At 43.1% G+C, this 24,531-nt stretch overlaps 1 protein-coding gene across 4 annotated transcripts in view; it reads right to left on the minus strand.

Moving 5' to 3' along the window:
* The window catches only part of Adarb2 (adenosine deaminase RNA specific B2 (inactive)), a 476,030-nt gene that overhangs the window by 45,762 nt on the left and 405,737 nt on the right, over nucleotides 1–24,531 (minus strand). For 3 of the 4 annotated variants that reach the window (XM_071619876.1, XM_027948041.2, XM_071619877.1), the window contains one exon: nucleotides 3,072–3,240. The exons of the other annotated variant lie outside the window; for it this stretch is intronic. In XM_071619876.1, the coding sequence (XP_071475977.1) occupies nucleotides 3,072–3,240 (169 nt within the window). The remainder of the gene's footprint in view (nucleotides 1–3,071; nucleotides 3,241–24,531) is intronic. 4 annotated transcript variants of the gene reach the window in all.

Raw genomic sequence — 24,531 nt, forward strand, 5'->3', positions numbered from 1 at the left:
TGCTCCTATTTTTTTTTTCTTCTCTGCACCCCACACTGTGTTTGCTCCTTGCACAGACCCTTCCGAGAGAGGCTGCGGGGAAACCACGTGAAAGCAAACAAGCTGCAGAAATCCCGCCATCCTCACTGTCTTAGCATTTACATTTCAGGTTTATCTTACGCAGAGGCAGCATCTACAGTTTATAAAGCCCTAATCCTGCAGGCTCACAAAGGCTCCTCTTGGCAATGTCTGGCAGGACTGTAGACTTGTTGGTCCTGGTGGGCAACACATGTGAGCATTAAAGGCAGAAAAGGGATTTTAAAAAAGGGGGCTGGGGTTCGGCCCCCAGCAGGGCTAGATAGAAATGGCAACCAGGACAGACTCTTCCTGGGGTGCATCTGGACAAACCTAAACTGCCTCATCTTGGAGGAATTCTGGCTTGTTACTCCTGGAAACCTCTCCTGTAGCTTTTAAACTCTAATGTGAGAGGCCCCCTGCCTCCGCTGAGGTGGGGAGACCCCAGCCTGGGCACTGCATCAACGTGGCTGCATTTCTTCTCCTGGATTTTCTTCTCCCTGGTTTCTTGCAGCCTCCTTTCTGCCAGTCTGGCTGTTTTCACACGTTCTGCCCCATTGGTGATGGATTCTGTGTTGCTGGGCCCTAAGATCTCACAGGCAGCAGAACAGACATTTTCTCCCCAGGAAACTTGGGAGGCGCCTTACCAGCTTTCCTGCTGCTGTGCCTTTTACTCCTTGGCCACCACCCACCCTCCCTCTGCCCAAGTGAGCTCCTCCAGGGGTCCTGGGGACCAACGTGCCCAGTGTGCCAAGGGGCTCAAACCTCATTCCCTATAGCTAGCTTTTCATAGCCATTACTGGTGCCCCCATGCAGGGCAGGGATGGGAGACATTGTCTTTGAGCCCCCACCCCACAAGCTGGCAGCACAGTACTGGGCATGCAGCCAGCTCCTGGCAGATCTTGGCCTGATTCCCTCCCACTACACAAACTGGAGGAAAGGGTACTTGGAAATATTTCCAACTGAGCAGTTGGATATTCAGGAGAAATCCTTTTCTGCATTTTGAGAGATTTCCAACTCTGTTCCCTTACGTTCAACTCCAGCCGCGCCTGGGCGGGCCTCCTGGAACCGATGGGGCAATATATCAGGCTTCTGTGCACTGCTCAGAGGCTCAGATAAAAATTAATTGAGTGTATTAAGGTATTGCTTTTATTTGAGTCTGTTTGGCATATACTCGGGCCTTTCTTCCCTTTGTGTGGCTGCTGCACATGCTAATGGGCATGATGAGTCGCTCACAGAGCCCCCCTGAGATCCCATTATTAGTGGATTTGAGGAACACTGCTTCAAAGGCTATAGAAGGGCAGCTGGAGGATGCAAGGAAGGAACATTCTGGCAAAGAGACCCACAGCCATCAAACCCTGTGACCGAATAGCTCAGTGCAGGCATGCATCCGAGACATGCGCTCGGATCACCTGCATCTCTACTCCTGTTTAATGTGTCTTAGAGAGAGATGCCAGCCCAGGTGACAGTCTGCCTTTTCCTGATGAATGGAGAAGGCTGTCATGAGAACACTGAAAATTCCAACCTCTGAGCACATTTCTCGGGGTCTCAGAGGCCTCTCAGAATGCCCTTATTAAAATGCACTTGGAGGTGGAGTAATGAGACAGGTAACGTCTCAAAACCCGACCTTGGTTACTTTAGTCCCACTACCTGAGGGCAAGGTCTAGAGAACTGAACACATTTGGGAATGTGGGGGTGTAGGGAGAAATGAGGCCAGGAGAGGATGGCCTCACCCAGCAGGACAAGGGCTGGGAGGTTCTGTGCACCAACATGGGACTGGCCACCTTGTCATATGTAAGAGCTGCTTGCCTGGGACTTGTCCAGTGGAAATGGAGCCTGTCACCTGGGAAACAAAATGGTAGCCATCTGTGAGCCTAGTGTTTGAGCCTTGGCCACTCTTACAGAAACCTGGACTCTGTAAGAAATTTCCCTGGCTGAGAAATTTTAAAGATAAGATTGAGCAGGGAGGGGATGGCACTCCTTCCCATGGAAATCCTGCCCTGTGGGCCCCATTCAAGGTGGATACAATCTTGTCAAAAATGAGCAGAAAGGTGGCCTCCAACCTGGCACATTTCCATGGCTGAATTGAAAGTTTATCAGACAGCAGGCACATTGATCCAAGTCACCTCACACAGTAAGGGAACACACCTTTAGTTTAGTCAATACAGCTATGGGTTTTAGAGAGAGGAATACCTCCCATCTCCCAAGAGATAGTGAATTCATTCTTTCCCTTTGTTTTTTCCTTCCTTCCCTCCTTCCTTCCTTCCTTCCTTCCTTCCTTCCTTCCTTCCTTCCTTCCTTCCTTCCTTCCTTCCTGTAATGCTCATTCTGGACCTAACTGGAAGCTGGTGGTGGAAAGAGTATTGCCTTCAATTAAAAGCAGTTAAGGGCACATATGAAGCCAGCACTGGGGGTCTCCTCTGTGCTCCTCTAGCTGTCCCTAGAGCTGGATCCTGTCTTGATGCCATTGGCATTTAGAGTCCCAGCATGTCACTGGAGAAACACCTTCACTGAACGTGGACTGCATGTGAGATGAAGCCATGGCTGTGTCTGTGGCTTCCTGGACTGTAGTGGCATCCGAGCCTCATGAAGAAGGTTGAGTTTTGGGGACATTGTCATGAGCCCCTGCATGTTTTAAAAGAAATAATCAAATGGAATGAGCTGTGACAGGGCGTGTCCCTGAGTGTGTCCATGTGGGGGCAGCTGTGTGGAAGTATGTGTGTATGCAACTCGTAGGCAAACAGGTTTCCTGGGGAGCGACACGGAGTAACGAGGAGGGGACCTGGTGTCTCAGCATCTTGCTGGTGCTCAAAGGGTGCCTCAGGTCTGAATAGAAGGGGACGATTCGTGGAGCACCCTGGGAAGGAATCTGCCAGGATGAAGGGAGCAGTGTGTTCTGAGCTGGTTTTGGGTCCCCCTTCTGTTCCCCTGGCTGCTTACCAGCAGTGGTGTGCCAACACACCCATCAAGGAGCAGCCAGCCCCTGGAGTCCGACCAGCCCAGCCAGGGCCCCATACCTCAGGTGCAGCTCCAGCTGTGCGTACAGGAAGTGAAGGAAGGCCCTCCTGGCCACGATCTCCGCATGGCAGTCATTGACCACCAGGCCCTGGTCGCTGATGTGCTCGCCACTGATGCACTTGGTGCCAGAGGACAGGACGATGACCTGTGCCTGCCTGGTGTCCAAGCCTGGGGGACACAGAGAGTGGTCAGAACAGCCTGGACTTCACAGGGAGACCCGCTGCAGGTGACTTTGCCCACTGTCCCATTAGCAGCAGCCTCGATGTTTACCAGGCTGGCATGCAGAGAAGGTTTGCTATGTCATGGGGTTTGTGTGAGTGACAGAAGGTGCCTCCTGTGAGATCTCACCTCATCCCTGTGTAGCTTTCATGCTGCATCCCCGGAAAGCAGCCGGGCTCACAGTTTTCACTCTGAGATGTCTACTGGCCTCTGAAGCCAAGATCAGCATGGTCGCCCTTGAGATTTTTCCAAATGGCTGCATATGAGCTGCTGATAATTTATCTCATGGGAAATGGGAAGCTTGAAGCTCTCCCACTTTTGTGTAGGAGAGCCTTGGGGAAAGATGGGCATGACGGAGATAGGATGGTGACCTGCCACTAAAGAAATGACACAGGGCCAGCCCAGTCTGAAGCAGGAGGCAGCTGGGCAGCTGTGAGATTCCAAGGGAAGAGCAAAGTGCCCACAGCCCTGTGTGCCAATCACTTGCTCTACCCCAGAAATTCTGCCACCTGCCCTGCCCTCCATATCAACAACTGCATCTTCACCCACAGGTGAGTTAACGGGCATGTGCTGTGTTTGGGAGTGGGTGAAGGCAAAGGAAGGGTCCTGAGCCCGTCCCCACCCTGCAGACCCCTCAATTTGTCATGCCCATGGTGTAGGGGGAGACAAGGTACAAGCCTGAGGCCGGCCTGCCCTTGTTCCTCCTTCCTGTAGGAGAGCTTGGCTGCCTCTCAGAACACAGGAGCCAGGTGAGCCGCTGAGCCAGGTCCCCTGTACCTTCCACTCCAAACATGCCCCTCTCTCTAAGTCAATCCAGGGCCCATCCATTTTGTTCTCAGAATGTAGTCCCATGCGCTGTGGAGACACCTGTCTTTCCCATTCTCTGACCTTAACAGAGGTTTGCCCTGCAATTCTGGAAAATTCTAACACCATTGAAGTCAAGGCCCAGTGGCTTGGAACAATAGGGGATGTGTGGTAGGACAGGATGCAGCCTGTGGTTTAAGAGAAAAGCAGAACCCGGCTCAGGGGCCATGGCACAGGCCAGCAGGGCTGGGAGGCATTTGAAGTGCCCCTCCAGCACCACAGCTCACAGGCTGGTGCCCCTGTGTATTTCTGTGCAGGGATAGGCATCTCAGCAGCATTGAGGGCACAGCACAGTAGACTGAGGGCTTGTGGTGGCTGCAATAGTCACACACCCAGGTCAGTGCACTTGGTAGCTGCCTGGGGCAGGAGTCTTGTGCTATACCTATGGCAGATGCCCAGGGTCCAGGCTTGGCTCTGACCTCATAGTTTAGGAAAAACACATCTATGTGACATTTTGTACTTCCTGAAACTTATGCCTAAAAACAATGTTGTAAATCAATAACATCAGGAAAGATTGAGGTTCCCGCTTCCAGACCACATAGCTCCCACTTACTAGCCCTGAGAAGCCAGGGCACGGCTGGCAGGCAGCAGGAAGCCGGCAGCCAGATCTCCCCTCATTCCCTTCCCATTTCTGAGAGGCCATGGTCCCTTACCTCCTCCATGGGGTGCACAGGGACAGGCCAGCCTCCTGCAGCCCTGAACCATTTTCCTCCTTCCTGGTCTTTTCCAGGAATCACAATGCAGCTGATCCTTAGAGCTTAGGAAACCTTGAAAACCAGGCACTTTCATGATTTGGTTTCTAGAACTATGAAAGTACTTTGGCTTGCTTCTGGTCATATGCAACTCACTGAGAGATTCTGGCGACTCTCTGAGGACAGCCAGGGACAAACTCACTAAGTGCCTCAAGTTGTTGTTACTATTATCTAAATGCTATTTGTAAGCCATAAGAGCAGAGATTTGGAGCACAAACTTATCAAGGGGCCAATTTTCTTTATCTCCCTGAGTCCCGGGTTTCCACTCACAGAATGTGGTGCTGCCGAGATGCTCCCCTCCCCACCCCTCATAACGGGCTCTGCATTTTTACCTTTTCCCTTGATAGGACCAACTTTCAGGACAGCAGCTGGTAATTTGTTTATACTAACATGAAAAGGCATGGGATCCTTCATGATTTCCTTTTCATAGGATAATGTTCATTTCAAATCATAAACAAAGGAATCTTGCCAATGAAATGGTTTCTCTGCATTGATCGAAACCCAAAGAACCTTAAAAAACAACTTTCAAACTTCGTTTTCTTTAAACTATGATATTGATTACTTTTGTTCAAGACCCTAGAAAACCTCAAGTCAAAGTTGATTCTTTCTCCTGCTCTAATCAATCCATGTGTGAATGTGTATTTTCTCTTCACTTAGGGTAAATTGCTTGAGGGTAGTAGCTGAAATTTCCCCAGAATATTTTAAGAAGGAGCTCCCCAGGAATCTGGGCAATTATATAGATTGTCGGGCACAAACCAGTCAATGTTACTGACTCAAAAACAAATCTGATTTTCCAGGCACTACAACCGCATGTTGAGGGATGGTGTCAGGGACACCTATTAGTTCTACCATACACTGAGCAAACTGCTGTTGGCTGGGTTCTAGATTCTATGCGGTGAGTGGTCAGTACAGAGTAGTGGTTTAGCAGCTGATTTCTCTGGTAAATGTGAACCATTTTTTTTTTTTTTACAAAGATGATATGTAAATTGAGGGCACACCAGAGCAGACTTTTCATTTTTAATAAGAATTACTTCCTCCGATGCAAATAGTGCTGAGCATTTCAGAAGTTCTTTATATGTTCTTGTTCCTCAGACTTGAAATGTTCTCCTTTGAGAACTTAATTCTAACCCTCAAATAACATCTGCCCTCTCCTGCCCTACACACAGTTTGGATCTTCCTTTGTGACATAATAAGAGAGACAGAAAGGAAGATAAGGGATGAAGATCAGAGGAGAGAATGAGGAAGAGAGGAAGGGAGGTGCAGGCAAACATCTACTCCCTTGGTTGCCATCAATGGAGGGTTGGTCCGCCATATGCATTCAGTGAGCCTCCATGGTGGCTGGTGGAGCAACATTCTCCTGCTTCTGGAGAGCTCTGGCAGCTGGGCTAACTGTCCATTTTCCTTCCCCACTTAACAAGGCTGCCCTGCACACTGCTGCCTCCTACCCATTAATTCATTGCTCTCCTTCTGGCTTCTCTTGGTAATCTCCATTTCTGAAAAGGACTCAGGAGTTGGGTTGGGCCATCCTTGTCCTGTGTCCCTCTTGATGGTGGATTTGGCTTCTTGGTGATCTCACAAAGCAACTGGACATGTTAGTCACAGTTATACTGCTTTGATAAAAGCAAAGATAGAAGTCAACTAAACTCCTGTGTTGTCTTCCCCAGGAAAAGTTTAATAGCAGATGCAGTATGGCTGCTACCCACCCCCTAAGTTCTGGCAGCCTTGTGGCTCAGCCATTTACTGGCTTACCTCCTGGCTGTGGGGCCCGAGACAGTGCTGACAATGGTTTGTCAGCAGGACCTAAAGCTTCTGATAAGGGGGACCAGCCAGCTGCTCACTCAGGTGCCTGGGAGCCATTTTCTATGTGGACCATTTTAAAGTGTCACGTGGACAGTTATGAAACAGTTAATGAGGAGCCACCTTGATGGAGATATCATTTTTGCAGACTCCAGCTTCATTAAAGCAGGTGTTCAGAGCAGTGGGAAATAAAATCTCTAATCATTTCTTCCTGTGTTTCAGTGATGGGGGGACGCACGTAGCCCAGCTTAGAAACAGGCAACTCTTTGAAACAGGTACAGTTGCTCTTGAGGTCCTGGCCTGGTTCTCCTCTCTTGATGCCATGGAGATTATAGCTGTAGAAAAAATAAACTGCTTTCCTTTCACCCCTCATTAATTCTCAACCCTGCTTGACTCCAGGCTCTGTCATCTTCAGTACAATTATGTGGCTCAAGAAATGCATTATTTGCTTATTCACTTTTCATTAACCCCACTTCCTCTGCGCCATCACCATGCTAACTAACACGGGAGAGACCAGGTATTTAAGATGTGGTCCTATCCTGTGGCATCTACTTAGGGACATGATGCAGAGACAGAAATGTGTACAAAATAAGATATTGTGTGATGAATATCACTTAAGTGCTACACACAGAATGTCACTAGCATCGACACAGAGGCAGACAGACAGAAAGAAGACACACAGAGATTGCTATTTAGATAGATTTTGGAAATTTGGTGTGTGGCATGTGGTATAGGAAGAGGCACCTGAGGTGGAGTGAAGATATCATCCAAAGTTGTGGATGGAGAAAGGCACAGGTGTAGTTTTGGGGACAACGAAGTCTGTTTTGGTACCAGTGGGAGATTTGTTCAGAACAGTGGTGGTGGTTCAGCTTCAAAGTTAGGTAGAAATTGATTGCGGAGGGTCGTGAATGCCACCCTGAAGATGTTGCATCTCATGCAAAGGGCATGGGTAGTTGTTAACTGGGACTTTGAGCAGGACAGTGACATTGTTATCAGTGAGTGGATGAGTGGAGGGAGATGCCATAGTAGGAGATGAGAGGGGTTGTTGCACTGGTTTAGAGTCTGCACATTGTACAATGAGGACTTGGAAATTCAGGCCCGAATGGGCAGGGTGGAGGCAGTCAGAGAGATGACCCTGAGGACTGAATTAATAGAGAGAGAGAGAGAGAGAGAGAGAGAGAGAGAGAGAGAGAGAGAGTGTCAAAATAAATGCTTAAGAATTACATGTTAAAAATAAAAACTTAAAAATTTTTTTATGAAGAACGGCCAAATTCAATGCCGACAGTCTTAATTTGGGTGAGAGGAGAAGGCAGACATTGCTCATTATTGCTCCCCTCAAAGCCCATGGAGAGTGACTTGATGGCACTATCAATTTTATGAGTTGGAAAATAGAACTTGGCAGTGATAGAAAAATATAAGCAAAAAAGTATTAGGAACAAAGTCTTTATTAACTAGCATTTAAGTAGGTGATTTTTCCCTTTCACTCTCCCATCCTACAATTCTAGTGTGAAAATATGAAATTTTCATGGGGGGGCCCACAAATATCATAAAGTGCTACGGTACATGCTCAATCCTCAGATAAAGATCATTCCTTTTGTATTGAAATAAAATGATTTTTCTGGTCTTATGAGCATTCGTCTCCATGTGTGAATTTGTGGTATTTGGAGTAGAAGCATCCTGTTACTGCACAGAAATTCATGACATTCTCCTTTCCACACATTGGTTTCCCACATGAAGACCCTTGATTCCCGGGGTGGGGGGGGCAAATGATCATTGCAAGGGGACCTCAAAGCTGCACCTCCCCCATGCTTGTAGATGCCATAAATGATGCTTTGTCTAAAGTGTCTTAGGCCAGGCTACCTGAAAGCAGAGGCTGAGTCTGGGGTTCTTGGACACTGATTTATTGAGAGAGTCGGGAAAATAGGACAAGTGAAGAAGAAGCCAGGCAAGAAGGAGGTTTTGAGCAAATCTAGGCAGAGGCTGTCCTCATAAAAAATTCTGAAATCTGAAGGACACCTCAGAGTGGTCCTGCCTCGAGGCAAGGTGGCTGAGTGTTTTACACTCAGTCCAAGTCTGCTGCTGTGTCATTTCCAGGGGTGCTGGCTTCTGTAGTCCAAGGGCTATTCTCAGAAGGCACTTGGGCAGCTGGGAAGCAGGCAGGGGGTCTGGGGTGGTACCAACAGCATCCACCCCAGCGTGTTAAGATCCTGCAAATGACACTGTTCTAGAAAAAAAATGCAAATTTGTCTGGAAGCCTCTCTCTACATATAGTAATTATTGGCTATCTCTTTTCTCATAAATGGCATAAAACTAATAAGAGAGTAAAGCAGAACAGCATGAGAAATGATCATGCAAACCGAACATACTGATTTCTAGAAGATATATAGAAAAAGTGATGAGAGGTCCTTCTCCACCCAAGTACCAATCCTAGCTAGTTTTGTAGCTTTCACTGAGCCTTTAAGTGGCAGATGGTTTCAAGGCTATTCACAGTGTTCTGGAGCATATTAAAGTAAGGATGACCTCAGACTGTTGCCATCCAATGCCCACATCATGGATATTATCCACCTGAGAACACAGGGAAGGGAGTAAAAGAAGGCCCTAGGTTAGGAATGTAAAAATTCCTAAATAAAATTCTGTCCATCAAACAGCAGAGGAAAACAACAGTACAATATAGGCTTATTCCAGAAATGTGAAAATGGATTACATAAAAAAATAAAATACAAAAATATGATCGTAATCACAGACACTGAAAAGGCATCTGATAAAATTCAACCATGACTTTGGATAAAAACTCAATAAAGTAGAATAAAGGGATTTTTTTTCCAACATGAGTTTACACACACACACACACACACACACACACAGCATCATGCTGGATGGGAAACCCTGGAGGGATTTCTACTACACCCAGGAAAATGCCAAGACCATCACTATAACTCCATTGTGCATCTGCTGAAGCTATTAACCAACATAACAAGGGGAAGAGATTAGAAGTATAATAATGGGAAAGCAGCGGGTAACGACAGCATCAGCATCGTCTGAACACGCTCTGATCATATAGGTGGAAACCTCAGGAGAGCCCAGTTGAAATACTGTTAGAGAGTTCAATAAGGTGATAGAGAACAAAGTTAATATCCAGAAATCAATAGTCTTCATATGTACTCCCAAGAACCAGAGGAACTATAAAGGAAAAACAACCCCGTTTACAACAGCAACAAACAAAGTAATAGGAATAAGTTTAACAAGCAATGAGCAAGAACTACAATGAATAAAAAATTAAATCCCTGGAAGGATGCCAACAGTACTTGAACAAACAGGAAGACATGCTACATTCTTAGGCAGGAAGATCTGACAGCATGAATTCTTTCCTAATTGATGTAATAAGATTAATGTGACTTCAAAAAAAAGCGATAGTGTTTTGGACCAAGATGCCTGGTTCAAAAGTGTAGCTTTGTTTTGTTACTTAATTTTCAACCAGGAAAGCCGATTCTAAAGTGAAACTCAGAGAATTATGGGAGAACAGGGGTCCAGTGGGTCACAAGGCTCATTGGTACTGCCATGTGACTTGGACAAGTACAACAAAGAGAAGTCCAGACATCAGCCCCTACACAAGGAGAAATTTAGAACAGGACAAAGGTGGTAACACTTCAAATCACCAGGGCAAAGAGAGACCATTCAATTCATCCATTTCATAACTGAAGAGCCATTTGAAAAGTAAAATCCAATCTTTATCTTACACCATCTAACTGGGATGAATGCCAAGGAGAACAAGATTTAGATGTTTAAAAAAGGGAGAACAACACATGAACCTTTGTAGCAAATTTACTCATAACTTCCTAAACTTGGAAGCAACCAAGGTGCACTTTAGTGAGTGAATGGAAAAATTAGCTGTGGTCCATTGGGACAATGAAATACTATTCAGCACTAAAGAGAAATGAACTGTCAAATCACAAAAAGATGTGGGGAAAATTTAAATGCATATTTTTAAGTGAAAGAAGCCAATCTGAAAAGGCCATGCACTGTATGTTTCTAACTGTATGGTGTTTTCGGAAGAGTGAAACTAGAGAGACAGTGAAAAGATCAATGGTTGCTGGGGGTCATTGAGGAGGTATTAATAGGCCCAAACAGAGACTTTGGGGGCAGCGAAACTATTGCATCAGTGCATGAAATTAGAATGATGGATTATACTTTTGTCCAAACCCCTAGAATGTACAACACCAAGAGTGAACCTTAATGGAAATTATGAACTTCGATTTAAAAAAGATCTATATCTACTAGAAGAAAACGATGGATAATCTCTTTATAACCTTGATGGGGAAAAGGACTTTCTAATCATAACTTAAGATCCCAAAGCAGGAAAATTGTTAAATGCAAGTGAAAAAATATTTCTGCATAGGAAAAAAAGTATCTTAAAGGCAGTAAAAAGGCAATTAAGAAAACTAGGAAAAATTGCCATTTAAATCATAGACATAGCAGTATAACTAATATATAAAGGACTTATAGAAATAAAAAAAATTCCAATAGAATGATGGGAAAAGGCTAACTAAATAATTTGGAAAAAAGAAAATAAGTGGTTCTTAAATATGTGGAAAAAATTTAATTTTGCTGATAAAAACAATTAAATTAAAATGCAGAGAGACCCAATTCTTATCTATCAAATTGGTAAATATCCAAGTCTTTATTAATGTACATTTGGAAAGACAATGGAAAAACTTTTATAAGAGGTGATCAGGAATGTATATTGATAGAACACATTTGAAGGACAATGTAGCAATATCAATTAGACTTATAAATGGAAATTTATTTTATCCATATATCTGTGTATGCATGAAAATGATTTATGTAGACATACATTTACTACTGCAATGTTTGTAACAGCAAAATAACATAAACAATCTAAGTGTTCATCAATAGGGGATTCATTTATAGCCTCTGTATATTGGAACCCTGTGGAACTATGAGTTGAGAAATTCTCCAGTTTATAGAAAAATTCCTAAGTTATGTTGTTAGGTGAAAAAAATCCAGATGCAGAAAATGTGTGTAATATCCTGTCTTTTGTATTAAAAAAAAGGAAGATAACAACATACAGTCATTTCCTTGCACATATATAAAGAAACTGGAGGGGCACCTGTCAGTCTGGGATTTCATCCTGCAGCTATCCCATGTTAGCCTGCCATGTCTGGACAGATGCTGGTGGAAGACACAGACTCCCGGGTCAGAGACAAAGCATGTTATCCAGTGCAGCAGGCAGCACCAGGAGCTTCAGGTTAGATTTGCTACCCCTCCATTTGCCTGGTTGCACAGGATGCTGCATGGGCAGTGGGTTTGAGTGCAGCTGAGGGGACAATGAGCTTTGGAACTCATGGCCTGCTGGGAGGGGTCGGCAAGCACGCCTGCTTCTTTCCCAGATGGAATAGCCTCTCATCCTTCAAAGTTGCTTGCTGCAAAAGCAGCCCTAACAAGTGTTCCAGAGAAGAGTATTCAGGCCTTAAATCCTTGTCACAGCCACAAGAAAGTGTGGTGATGTTAGAGCTGGTGGCTGGTGTCCTCTCTCAACGATGTCTGGGAAATATCAGTGATTAGAGGTGTGGGAAGGGGGCGAGGGGAACAGGAACAGGTGGCTTAGAAGGGAAAGCTTTACTGTATGCTTTTTTTTTTTTTAAAGAGAGAGAGAGAGAGAGAGAGAGAGAGAGAGAGAGAGAGAGAGAGAATTTTTTAATATTTATTTTTCAGTTTTTGGTGGACACAACATCTTTATTTTATTTTTATGTGGTGCTGAGGATCAAACCCAGCACCCCGCGCATGCCAGGCGAGCGCTCTACCGCTTGAGCCACATCCCCAGCCCAACTGTATGCTTTTTGATAAAACAAAAGTACAATAAAATGACAGTTAAATAACATCAATAGTAAATCTTCCTTTTTCAAAAGATTGGAGCTTACAACTACGGCAAATAATATATGATGCAAAGAGATGGCTATAAATAAGCCTTGTGAATAAAGGGACGACATGTGACTAGAAAGAAGCGTCCCCCTGTGTGAGTGGTAATGCCTTTCCAAGATGAAAGAGGATTTGTCAGAGGACAACTTTTAGCAGTGTGAGTTCCCAGTCTACAGAAAAGTTTGCTTTGACTTCAGGTGTCTTACTTTTGAAACACCCCATGGGGCCTTTGTGTGACATACGAGAACCAGTGAGATCCTAAATCTGCTGAGAGACTAAGTTTATATGGCAGTTAGTGAAAATGGGTATTCCAACACAGATATTTTTAAACATCTTTATGATGTATGGAGGTAATTTAAATTGGGGAGCCCAGGTAAGTCACTTCTAACAATACTTCAGTTGGGCTCATGAAGGAAAGGCTTTATGACTTTCCCCCTATGGGTGGGTCTAGTTACACCTGTCACTCTGAGATGGGGATAAAAACAATGGTTGGATCGGGTGTGGTGGCACATGCCAGCACTTGGGAGGCTAAGACAGGAGGATTGGGGGTTCAAAGCCAGCCTCAGCAACAGCAAGGCACTAAGCAACTCAGTGAGACCCTGTCTCTAATAAAAATGCAAAATTGGGCTGGAGATGTGGCTCAGTGGTTGAATGCTCCTGAGTTCAATCCCCGGTACCAAACAACAACAACAACTACACCCAAACAAACAAACAAAAAACAATGGTTGTTTTGAAAATAACCCCATCAATGAATGGGCAAAGGAACTGAACAAACACTTCACAGAAGAAGAAATATGATCAGTCAACAAATATATATATGTATATATATATAAATGTTCAACATCACTAGCAACTAGAGAAATGCAAATTAAAACTACATTGAGATTTCATGGGATGGGAATGGGAAAGATAGTAGAATGAACCAGACATAACTTTTCTATATTCATATATGAATACATGACCAGTGAAACTCCACATCATGTACAACAAGAAGAATGGACAGTTATACTCCATGTGTGTATGATATGTCAAAATACATGTGTAACAAAAAGGAAAAAAACAATAAAATAAGGGCTTTTTGAGTACTTGCTATTTTATGAGTGCATTATGTCATGCCTGCTATGATTTGTCCCCATTTTAGAGGCGATAAAACTAAAGAGTGGGGATGCTGAGTAACTCATCAACTTTGATAACGGAGGTGTCTAGGGAGGAAGCAAAACATGACAGATCATGCAATCTTTTGCTGATGTCAGTGAGCCTTTTTGTAGGGCCATATTCAGAGTGATTTATAACAGTCTGCTGAACCAGCAGAGTGCACTGAACATAGCTAGAAAACAACCCAAACAAACTTGATTTGATTTTTCTTGTTGATCATTCACAATTATTTTGTTCTCCTCCCCTGGTCAGCTAATATTGATTCTTATGCTTATTTTTTTTTCATCGTACAAAGGATGTCTAGTTTTATTGAACATTTTTTACAAGTCAGGCACTATGATAACGTTTTATACTTACTACCTTTAACAACTAGTTGTTTTTATTGTGGTGACAACACTTAAAATGAGATCTGTACATCCAACAAATTACTAGGTGCACAGCACAGTATTGTTAACTGAAGCACCATGTTGTACAGTGGCTCTCACTTGACAGCACTGAAACTTTATGCCCCTTGACCAGCAGCTCTCATTTGCCCTCCCCTCAGTTCTTGGCAACCACTATTCTACTGTCTCTATGCACTTGACTACTTCAGATTTCATATACAAGTGGAATCCTGACCCAGCTTATTTCACTCCGTATAATGTTCTCAGAGTTCACCTATGTTATTAAACATGGCAGAACTTCCTTCTTTTTTTTAAGGCTGAATAATATTCCACCATATGTATGAACACCATTTCTTTATTCCTCCCTCTGTCACCTTGGCGGCTGTGACTTATGCTGCAGTGGATATGGGGGCTCTTCTCTCTTCTTAGGTAGCAAAGTCCCCTTGACATTGACTGATCTCATCAACTAAAGTGACTGTTTCCATGCAGTGGTCACTTTGGACATTACATAAACTGAAAACTCCCCCAATTTCTGTTGTTTCCTCACCCTTATTTCCAAGGGTCTTCCATCCTTAGGGACAAACTGGGGGAGGAAGGAGGTGGAAGCAGCCTATTTTAGTTTATTTTGTGCTCTTATTACAGAATTCCCCAGAGTGGGTAATTTGCAACAGACATAAACTTATTGTCTTACATTTGTGGAAGGTGGAAAGTTCAAGATCGAGGGGTAGACATTGGGGAGGGACATTTTGCTGCAGCATAACATGCCGGAAGGGCAAAAGAGAGTGCAAAAGGGAGTGAACCCTCCATTCCTGTGACAACACCCCCACCCCATAAGAACAGTCTGAGTCCACTCTCAAAAGCACATCCTAGAGACTTGAGCATCACTTGAAGGTCCCATCTCCCAGTGTTGTCACCGTGGCAATTAAATCTCGACACGAGGTTTGGAGAGGACAAACGTTCAAACCACAGCACAGCACAAAGCTCTTACTTGAATGATTTGGATTTGGCAGATGCTGGACCTTTGTTGGACTAGCAAGTGTTTCAAGCTGGATTCTTCTCTTACAGGCACTTTCAGTTTTTTAGAGCATCCCTTCCTCCCCTCCCCCACTCTGGGGATTCATGCCTGTGGTTGGCTTTGATGCAGGTGAATGTCACTCTCTGGCTGGCCTCTTGCATTGGCTTTTTTAGTCCCAGAACTGGTCAGTCCCGTCCTCTAATGACACCATTTTACCTCCTTCCTCTTTCTCACCAGGGAAATTACTTTTGGGAGAGAAGATTACTAGTCTGGCAGCTGTCAATCTGATGCATGGGACTTCCAAGATGGTGGGTGCTATGGTTTGAATATTTGTGTCCCTCTGAAATTCATGTTGAAACATCATCCCCATAAACAAGAAGTATCAAAGGCGTGACCTTTGGAAAAGGATTAGGGCAAGAGGGTTCCATCCTTCTGAGTGGATTGTGTTGGCTTGAAGGGATTGGAGGGAACTAGCTAGGTCCTTTTTGCTCTTCCATTTCTTTGCTATGTGGAGATGTGATGTACCTCCCTTCTGGAGGACAAAGAAATGGGCACTTCTTGAAAGCAGAGACTAGGCCCTCAGCAAACATTGAATCTGCTAGCACCTTGATCTTGGACATCCCAGCCTCCAGAACCATGAGAAATAACTTTCTGTTGTTTGTAGATTATCCAGTCTCAGGTATGTTATTATAGTAGCACAGGTGGATTAAGACATTTAGCAGATCCTCAGTGCACAATCCCCCAGCTCTAGGAAGAAAGTACACCTATTTACTTAATTGGAACTTAATAAGTAATTCTTAACCTGTTTCTACTCTTTGAATGGAAGTTTCATTTGATATATATATTTATATATATATTATATATATTATTATTCATCATATCTATCTGTCTAATTAGATAGATTTTGGAGGGAAACATTAACAAATTTCTAAGAATAAAGCCAAACATAAAATATATCAACCTGCACCAAAGAAATAAATCCCCAAATTACAGAATCAGAGACAGAAAGGGATGATTTTTTTTTTATCATACATGTGGACTGCCTCACGGATGTGATGTATAATTAATTCTGACTCCCTGTTTTCTAGTACCATCTCTGTGGAGTTTAATGACTCAAGTAACAGGGTTTCCACACATCCCTTCGGGAAGTTTCTTCCACAATCCATTCGAGCTTAGCATTAGGAAGCCTTCCCCAATCTTCGGCTAAAACGATGGTTTCGGGTTCCATTCTATTACTCAGGTTTTATCTGTAAGACCTCCCAGCTTCCTCATTGGTTTGCAGTCTCTGAATATTTGCAAAGAATATCATGACCCACCTGCAATCCCTCTTCTAGTCATTATTTGATTAACATCTATGTTGTATTTTCAATCTTTTCCTGAAAGCAAATCCTTTTTTCCCCAAAGTTTTTGTTTTCATCCTCTGGATTTCCTCTAATTAGTCCAAAATCAGGTGGAGTTAACAATGCCTGCCTGGGGCGTGTCTGGTCTTTAGGTGTGGGACTGGGCCAAGGCTGAAAAAAACAGTTTTGCTTTTGATGGAATATTTTTTTTTCTACTAGGGTCTTGATTGATAGTAGCCTCCAGAAATTGGAAGACAGCAGTGTCTCCTGGGATTTATTCTCTAAATATTGCAAATACATTGATTTTAGGGGGAAAATAAGTTATGTGTCAGTGTTTTGTGTGTTTTCTTATAAATGACAAAACATCTGTAAAGAATAACAAATGGACGGCATTAGAGCAGATTATGCTAAGTGAAGCTAGCCAATCCCTAAAAAACAAATGCCAAATGTCTTCTTTGATATAAGGAGAGTAACTAAGAACAGAGTAGGGACAAAGAGCATGAGAAGAAGATTAACATTAAACAGGGATGAGAGGTGGGAGGGAAAGGGAGAGAGAAGGGAAATTGCATGGAAATGGAAGGAGACCCTCAGGGTTATACAAAATTACATACAAGAGGAAGTGAGGGGAAAGGGAAATATAATACAAGGGGGAGAAATGAATGACAGTAGAGGGGGTAGAGAGAGAAGAGGGGAGGGGAGGGGAGGGGAGGGGGGATAGTAGAGGATAGGAAAGGCAGCAGAATACAACAGACACTAGTATGGCAACATGTAAATCAATGGATGTGTAACTGATATGATTCTACAATCTGTATACGGGGTAAAAATGGGAGTTCACAACCCACTTGAATCAAAGTGTGAAATACGATATATCAAGAACTATGTAATGTTTTGAACAACCAACAATAAAAAATTAAAAAAAAATAAAAAAATCAAATAACAGGAAAAAAAAAAGAATAACAAATAATAAGGTACTGGTAGGCAGAAACTAATAGGCTCTAGGGCACAGGTAACCCTATTTCTGCTACTTTAATTGGGACTTTATTCAAGTAAATTTAACAATGTTCTGTTGTCTCATCTGGGAAAGTTTTTTTAAAAAAAATTTTATTTGTCTTTATTTATACATGACAGTAGAATGCATTTATGCACTTTGATATGTCATTCATAGATGGGATATAATTTCTAATTTTTCTGAGTGTACATGTTGTGGAATCACATTGGTCATGCAGTCATATATATACATAAAGTGATAATGTCTGTTTTGTTCTACTATCCTTCCTATCCCCACATCCCCTCCCTTCACTTCCCTCTACCTAATCTAAGGTAACTCTATTCTTCACTAGTACCCTCTGCCCCATTGTGAATTAGCATCCACATGTTAGAGAAAACATTCAGCTTTTGATTTCTTGAGATTGGCTTATTCCACTTAGCATGATATTCTCCAACTCCATCCATTTACTGGAAAATGCCATAATTTCGTTCTTCTTTAAAGCTGAGTAATATTCCTTTGGAAAAAACTATATAATCACATTTTCTTTATCCATTCATCTACTGAACGACACCTAGGTTGGTTCCATAATTTAGCTGTTGTGAATTGAGCTGCTATAAATATTAATGTGGCCCCGTCACTGTAGTATGCTGACTTTAAGTCCTTTGGGTATAAACCTTGGAGTGGGACAGCTGGGTCAAATGGAGGTTCCATTCCAAATTTTCTGAGGAATCTCCATACTACTTTTCATAGTGGTTGTACCAATTTGCAGTCCCACCACCCATGAAAAGCTTTTTGAGGACTGAAGAAAATCATGTAAAGTTTAAAGAGTTTTAAATGTCACAATTTCTGGCTGTTAGTATTGTATATATTTCAATTCCCCTATAACCATATTTATCTATCTGCAACCAGGCTTTTCCTGCCATCTCCAGCTAGAATGATATTCAAAACCATATGATCTGTTATTCCTTAAACTGACCACAACCATATGTTCTTTGTATGAGAACAGGAGGGTTTGTTTTGAGCAGCTAAGAACAGATTTGGAGATACCTGAAAAATACATAAGAACACGGCTCTGGTCTATATGCTAATGCAAAACTCAATGAAGAGTACTCACTTACAGTGTCCAGGGCATTTTTTTTTTTTTGGTTTATAGAAACATGTACTTTATTTTATTTTATTTTTTTAAATTTTTATTATTGGTTGTTCAAAACATTACATAATTCTTTTTTTTTAAATTGTTCAGAACCTTTTCTTTTTTAGAGAGAGAGAGAGAGAATTTTTTAATATTTATTTTTTAGTATTCGGCGGACACAACATCTTTGTTTGTATGTGGTGCTGAGCATCGAACCCGGGCCGCACACATGCCAGGTGAGCGCACTACCGCTTGAGCCACATCTCCAGCCCCAAAACATTACATAATTTTTGACATATCATATTTCGTACATTTGATTCAAGTGGGTTATGAACTCCCATTTTTACCCCGTATCCAGATTGCAGAATCACATTGGTTACACATCCACTGTTTTACATATTGTCCAGGGCATGTTTTTAAAATACCTTTCCATCCATCCATCCATCCATCCATCCATCTATCTAATGTGTATTGAACAGCTTGAGAAAGTGGGGCTGCAAACGGTGAGATCCCAAAGCCCCTTCATCAGCACATATTCACAGGTCAGGAAGGAGAGAGAAGTAACTTATGTGATCAGAGCTCCAAAAGACCTGTGGGCATGTTCTGAGAGGATGGGGTGATTGCAGAAGATAAAGCCAGTGTGGGAGGGGGAGGGTGGGATGTTTGCCCTGGGCTGAAGAGAGCATAACCCTTCATCAGATGACAAGAGAGAAATAACCCTCCAGTCCTCAGGCTCTGGAGGGTGAGTTGTGTAGGATTCCTGCCTCTGGGGTCAGGATGTGGGGGACCCCAGGACCTGCAGTACCAGCATTGCTCGCCTTCTTCCCAGAGAAGAGAATGGAAGAGGACTGGGCAGCAGCCTGGCCTGCTATGTGGCCTCCTCCAGCCCTAAAAGAACTAGCACTTAACTCTTCTGATCAGAAGACTCTCTCAGTTCCAGCTGTCTGTGAACATGCCCCATAACTGTTGAAAGAGCGTCTCTTTGGGAGGGCCCTGAAAACTTGTCTTCAATAATCCCTCCAGGGTAAGCTTGTGACCAGGTGAACTTGGTGAACACAGGTATGTGCAAAAGGCAGGTGCATATTTATCCATTTGTTTTTCAACTGGCTGAGGGATGTCATACTGTGGTAGAGCAAAATGGGAACTTGAGCAATTTAAGAGCTGACAAGTTGTGGTTTTGCACGCTGACACACAGCGGCTCTGCTTACTGACATTTAACCATACAGGCTTGCAGTGGCTAACAGGTACCTGTAAAAGATAACTCAGTAGCAGAAGCAGGAAACAGAGCAATGGGGACAGAACAATTCTCCCTTAGGGTTAGTGGAAGAAAAGTCCCCAAGCTGTATGAGAGTCCCTAGTTTGCTGACAAGCTTGTACCCACATAAGGAATGCAGAAAGAACCTTCCAATAGAATTGCACCAATTCCTTGCCTTGATGTACTCCAAAATTGCTTATGTATAAAAGTAAAAGTCCAACTGCACGGAGAGCTCAGATTTTGGGAGTTGTCTCTCTGGGCAGTGGCACCACTAATAAAGTGTTTTAATACCAGTGAGGAGACCTTGTCAGTCATTGTTGGTGCAAAAAAAGAAAGGCCGTTTCAGGATGGGATGACTACAGAGCCAGGAAGCCGCAGACCCTGAAACCATCACGGGCCTGAACTGGGTGAGTCTGCTGCGGCTGTCCAGCCGTTGTTTAAGTGAGACTAATAAAAAGGGATTTGTTTAAGACACTGCTTTTCAGCTCTCTCCTTTCCTGTAGCCAGATGTGTTCCTAATTGACACAACTTCAAAATGCGTGGAATTCAATGTGATAAATAGCTACATTAAAAGATGTAAGGTGACCAGACGAGTTTATGAGGAGGTTATTAGTTATGTCCCCAAACATCAACATTGTAAAGGGTTTCACTGGATAGAAGTAAGGTAATTTTGCATTCAGTGAATATATTCCATACCCTCATTCTACTCCCAAGAAAGAAGCAGAATGACACCCAACTCTGTGCAATTAATAGATTGAAAAATCTACTCATCTCTCTGTTTGGATTGGGCTGAGCTTGCTCTTTACCCCATTAGTAAATCATTCTTTTATATCAAAGGAGCAAGTATGGAACACCTGGTCTAGTCCATGAGAAGTCCTTTCTGTGCACCAGTGATGACTGACAAGGTCTCCTCACTGGTGTTCAAACCAGAAATAATGAGAGCACAAAGTCACAACTCATAAATGATTCATGTTCTAAATATTTTAAGTGGCAGTGCTTTCTCTGCCTGTAAGCAAGTTTGATATTCTCATTTGTGTCCTCTGCTCTGTGCTGTTTTCAAGAAGGCAGATATGGGATCATCCTTGAAACAGTTCAGATGGAAACTCTCACAGGACCTGGAATTCTCCTCTCCCTGGCTTGAGCCCTCTGTTAACCTCATAATGCTTCCTCATCTTTTCTTGACCCAGCTGTGTGAGTTACTGTGGGATCAAATCCAGTTAGTGACTTAAAACACTTTTCCTTGGTTAATGGCCCCCAAAGCCCCATCCCTGAACATTGCTGCACTGGGGACCAAGCCTTCAACACACGAGCCTTCAGGGGACACTTCAGACCTAAGCATGATCCTCAGGTATTTATAATAGTGACATGACGCTGACCAGTGGACCACATTAAGCCTTGAGAGCTTGGATTTCCTGGGTGTGAATTCCCCCCAAGTTCCAATGCAGAGGTGTCCGAAGAAGCCCACTTACCCTCGCCACTTCCCACAGAGCAGTTCTCTCAGCATCAGTTCATGTGGATGGAAAAAACCTTGGGAATTTCAATACAGGGTCTACTAGATCAGAAAGGAGTAGAAACCATGACCCCAGGGTCCATGTTTGAGAGTCCACAAGTACTTCAAAGGGTGACAGCTTTACTCTGTTTCATATCTGTTTATAAAAACCCGAACCCTTCTGAGTATTTTTATTTAATAAAGCACTTTGATTTTCTGAAGCTCCTGTCCTTCCTCTCTTCTTCCTTAACTCCCTCTCTCTTTCTCTGTATCTCTTCCCTTCCCTTCCTCCCTCTTTCCTTCCACAGCATGCTTAACCAGACCTTTAGAACCGATGCATCTTCCTATGGCGAAGGTGAATGTTTTTTGCTTGTTAAAGAAGATAACACAGTTTAACACCCCAAAACATTGCCTGGGTTCTTAGGTAACCAGCAGTAGCAGGGTCTTTTCTTAATTTTTTTTTTCTTTCACCAATGAACTCAGTATTTTGTTTCCACTAAACTATAGAAAAGATCTAGAATAAAGAGAATAGAATAAAGAGAGGTCAGTTTTATCACCTTGAGATACAGTGTTGGATTTTCTTTGCTCAGTGAAGGCTTTTGGGCAATTAGATTGCAGCTAAAATCGAATGCTCAGTTATGAGCTAATGATCAGAAAAATGCAGAAGTGTCTGAGGGGCTTTGATAGTAGTATCTGATCTCCAAAGAGTGCAGCAAAAGAATTTTCTTCTTTCCTTTTTAAAATGCACTTGTGTCTAAACACTGCCTTAAGAGAAGGAATAAATTAAAACATTTTATGAGGACTTAGCTGGTGGTCAGGGCTCTCTCTCCTCTCTAGGGTTAATTTAGCTTTGAGGGCTTTTATTGGCATCTCATAAATTATTCTAGACTAAACTATTTGTCTTTAAATGAGCTGTGAGTGGAGTTGGGGTGGGACAGATGTCCAGTTGGGGACTGACATTCTTTCCCTTTATCTTAAGGAAAGGTGTTTGGTATAAATGGGATAGCATTCAAGCGACACCAGGGTCTGCCACAGCATTGTACGATCTATCCTGCGTTTTGTAGTCTGAACCTAATGGTTGCAACCAAAGATTTAAAATCAGTTGCCCCTCAGCACTCCGAAATGTCCCAAGATGTTGGCTTCTGTGAATCTTAATGTGCCTGCACAGATCCATGGAGATGTGTCATCTACTTCATATTTTCTTTGTATCTACTTAGCAGTTACTAAGATCAATTCCTGGAAACCCAGTTGATAATTTACCATCTTTCACATGGTGTGAAGCTTCTGTTAGGGGATTTTTTTTTTGTCTGGTACCTTTGTTTCGGTTTATCTTCCTCAGGCTCGACTGACTATAAATAAAAATATTCTGCTTTTAATTTCAAGATTGAGGTGATTGCTAGTCATTCAGAGAAGAAAATGGAAAGGAAGGTTTTGAGATGTTGGGGAGTAAACTACTTTATCTGGATTCTTCTAGGCGCTGATGAAGGTGAGCAGACACAAACACTAGACATATGATGAAAACAGGCTTCAACTGTACTTAAACTGTTATGCTTTGTCAAGTGCAATGGGAAAATAGCATTTATATATCAGCTTTATCTGGTTCAGCACAGCAACAGGATTCTTGACTCAGGCTGGAAGCATTGAGAGTATGGTGCAGAGACGAACTACCTCGTGTGCGCAGGGTAGGTCCAGGGCAAATGCACCCAGCAAACCACACTCTTCACTTCAGAACTTGCAAAAATGAGTGACTCTTGTTCAATGAATTGTTCCTTTCATATTTCCTCCAATAAGACCTGACTGGTGGTTACCCAGAGTGTTTAACATTCTCAGCAATTACACTGAAACGTTTTAGTGAATTTCAACTTGACGAGGCTGTTTTTCAGAGGTGTGTATTATTTTCCAGGACACTTAAAAATCCAGAGAATTCATGGAATGATGAAAGCTTCATGTTAGCAAAAATAGGAAATATTATTTGTGAAAACCAGAGCTTCTAAATATGTTTTGCAGGCCAGGCTAGCAAAACAAAGGTTTAAACATAATCTCCTGGAAATGTATACTAGAAAACTCTTTTTTTTTCCTATTTGTTTAATAAACTTGGAAAAATAATTTTATACATAAAGAACATGCATTGTTATCCCCAAATCCTGATGTATGTGTCTAAAGGAGACCAGAGGCCACAAAGGATCAGGACTCCACAACTCACATCTTAGTTCTGCCCTTCCTCCTGCTGTTATGACTTTAGGAAAGCTACTTAGCCTCTTGGTTTTATTGTCTATAGTTCTTCAAAGTGACAGCAAAAAGCCCTGTTTTTCCCACTTCCCAGGGTTGTGTCAATCAAATTGATTGACGTGTGTGAAAATACTATCACAATGATAAATGTGCATATCAAATAAAGTTACCATCATCAATGACTCCTTCAAGAACCACTTTCTCATGGAAATACTGGACTTTCTTCACAAAGTTGTTCCTTGACCGCGGAGCCCACTAATGCTGTCCAGTGTCAGTGCAAGAGTGTGAACAACAACTGTGTTTTCTTCTCCCTTTCTGGAACCCATTGAAATGAAACATCCCCAAAAGGGAATAAATCTGAAATATGGTGTGATCAGGAGATGGCTGGAGAGCTTCTCAGAGTCTCCTAGAAGATGTAAAATGGGTGGGAGTTTGCAGAGGCTGAAATGGAGAGAACAGCTCCAAATATCAGCTGCCGGGAAGAGGAAGCTCCGTCTCTGAGGCTGAACCTAGGGAGCTTCAGGCTCAGAGTCTGCAGGTCCTCAAGCCAGGAGCAAGTGCAGACCCGAAAGCGGGATGCATTGAATGATGCTCTAGTATACGGTGGCCCCCATTGGCCAAATGCTCCTTGGAGAGGACACCTGAGAATTGAAGCTTTCTCTTAGGATGAGAAATGAAGAATCTCATGGTTAAGGAATGGAAGGAACTGCCTGAGAAAAGTGAGGGGACTTGATGGAAGGATTGTCTCACAGAGCAGAACAGTCCTCATTTGGTGACAAGAGGCTCACTGCCACTCACCCAGCTTGAGGGGGCAGCAGCTGACCAGACCTGGGATGCCAGCCAGGCTTTTCATGTGGCCGGGCCTGCTGGGAAACTTGGTCAACCTGCACAAGGGCAGAGGAAA

Source organism: Marmota flaviventris, chromosome 12 (genome assembly GCF_047511675.1).
Source record: "Marmota flaviventris isolate mMarFla1 chromosome 12, mMarFla1.hap1, whole genome shotgun sequence".
Classification (NCBI taxonomy): Eukaryota; Metazoa; Chordata; class Mammalia; order Rodentia; family Sciuridae; genus Marmota; species Marmota flaviventris.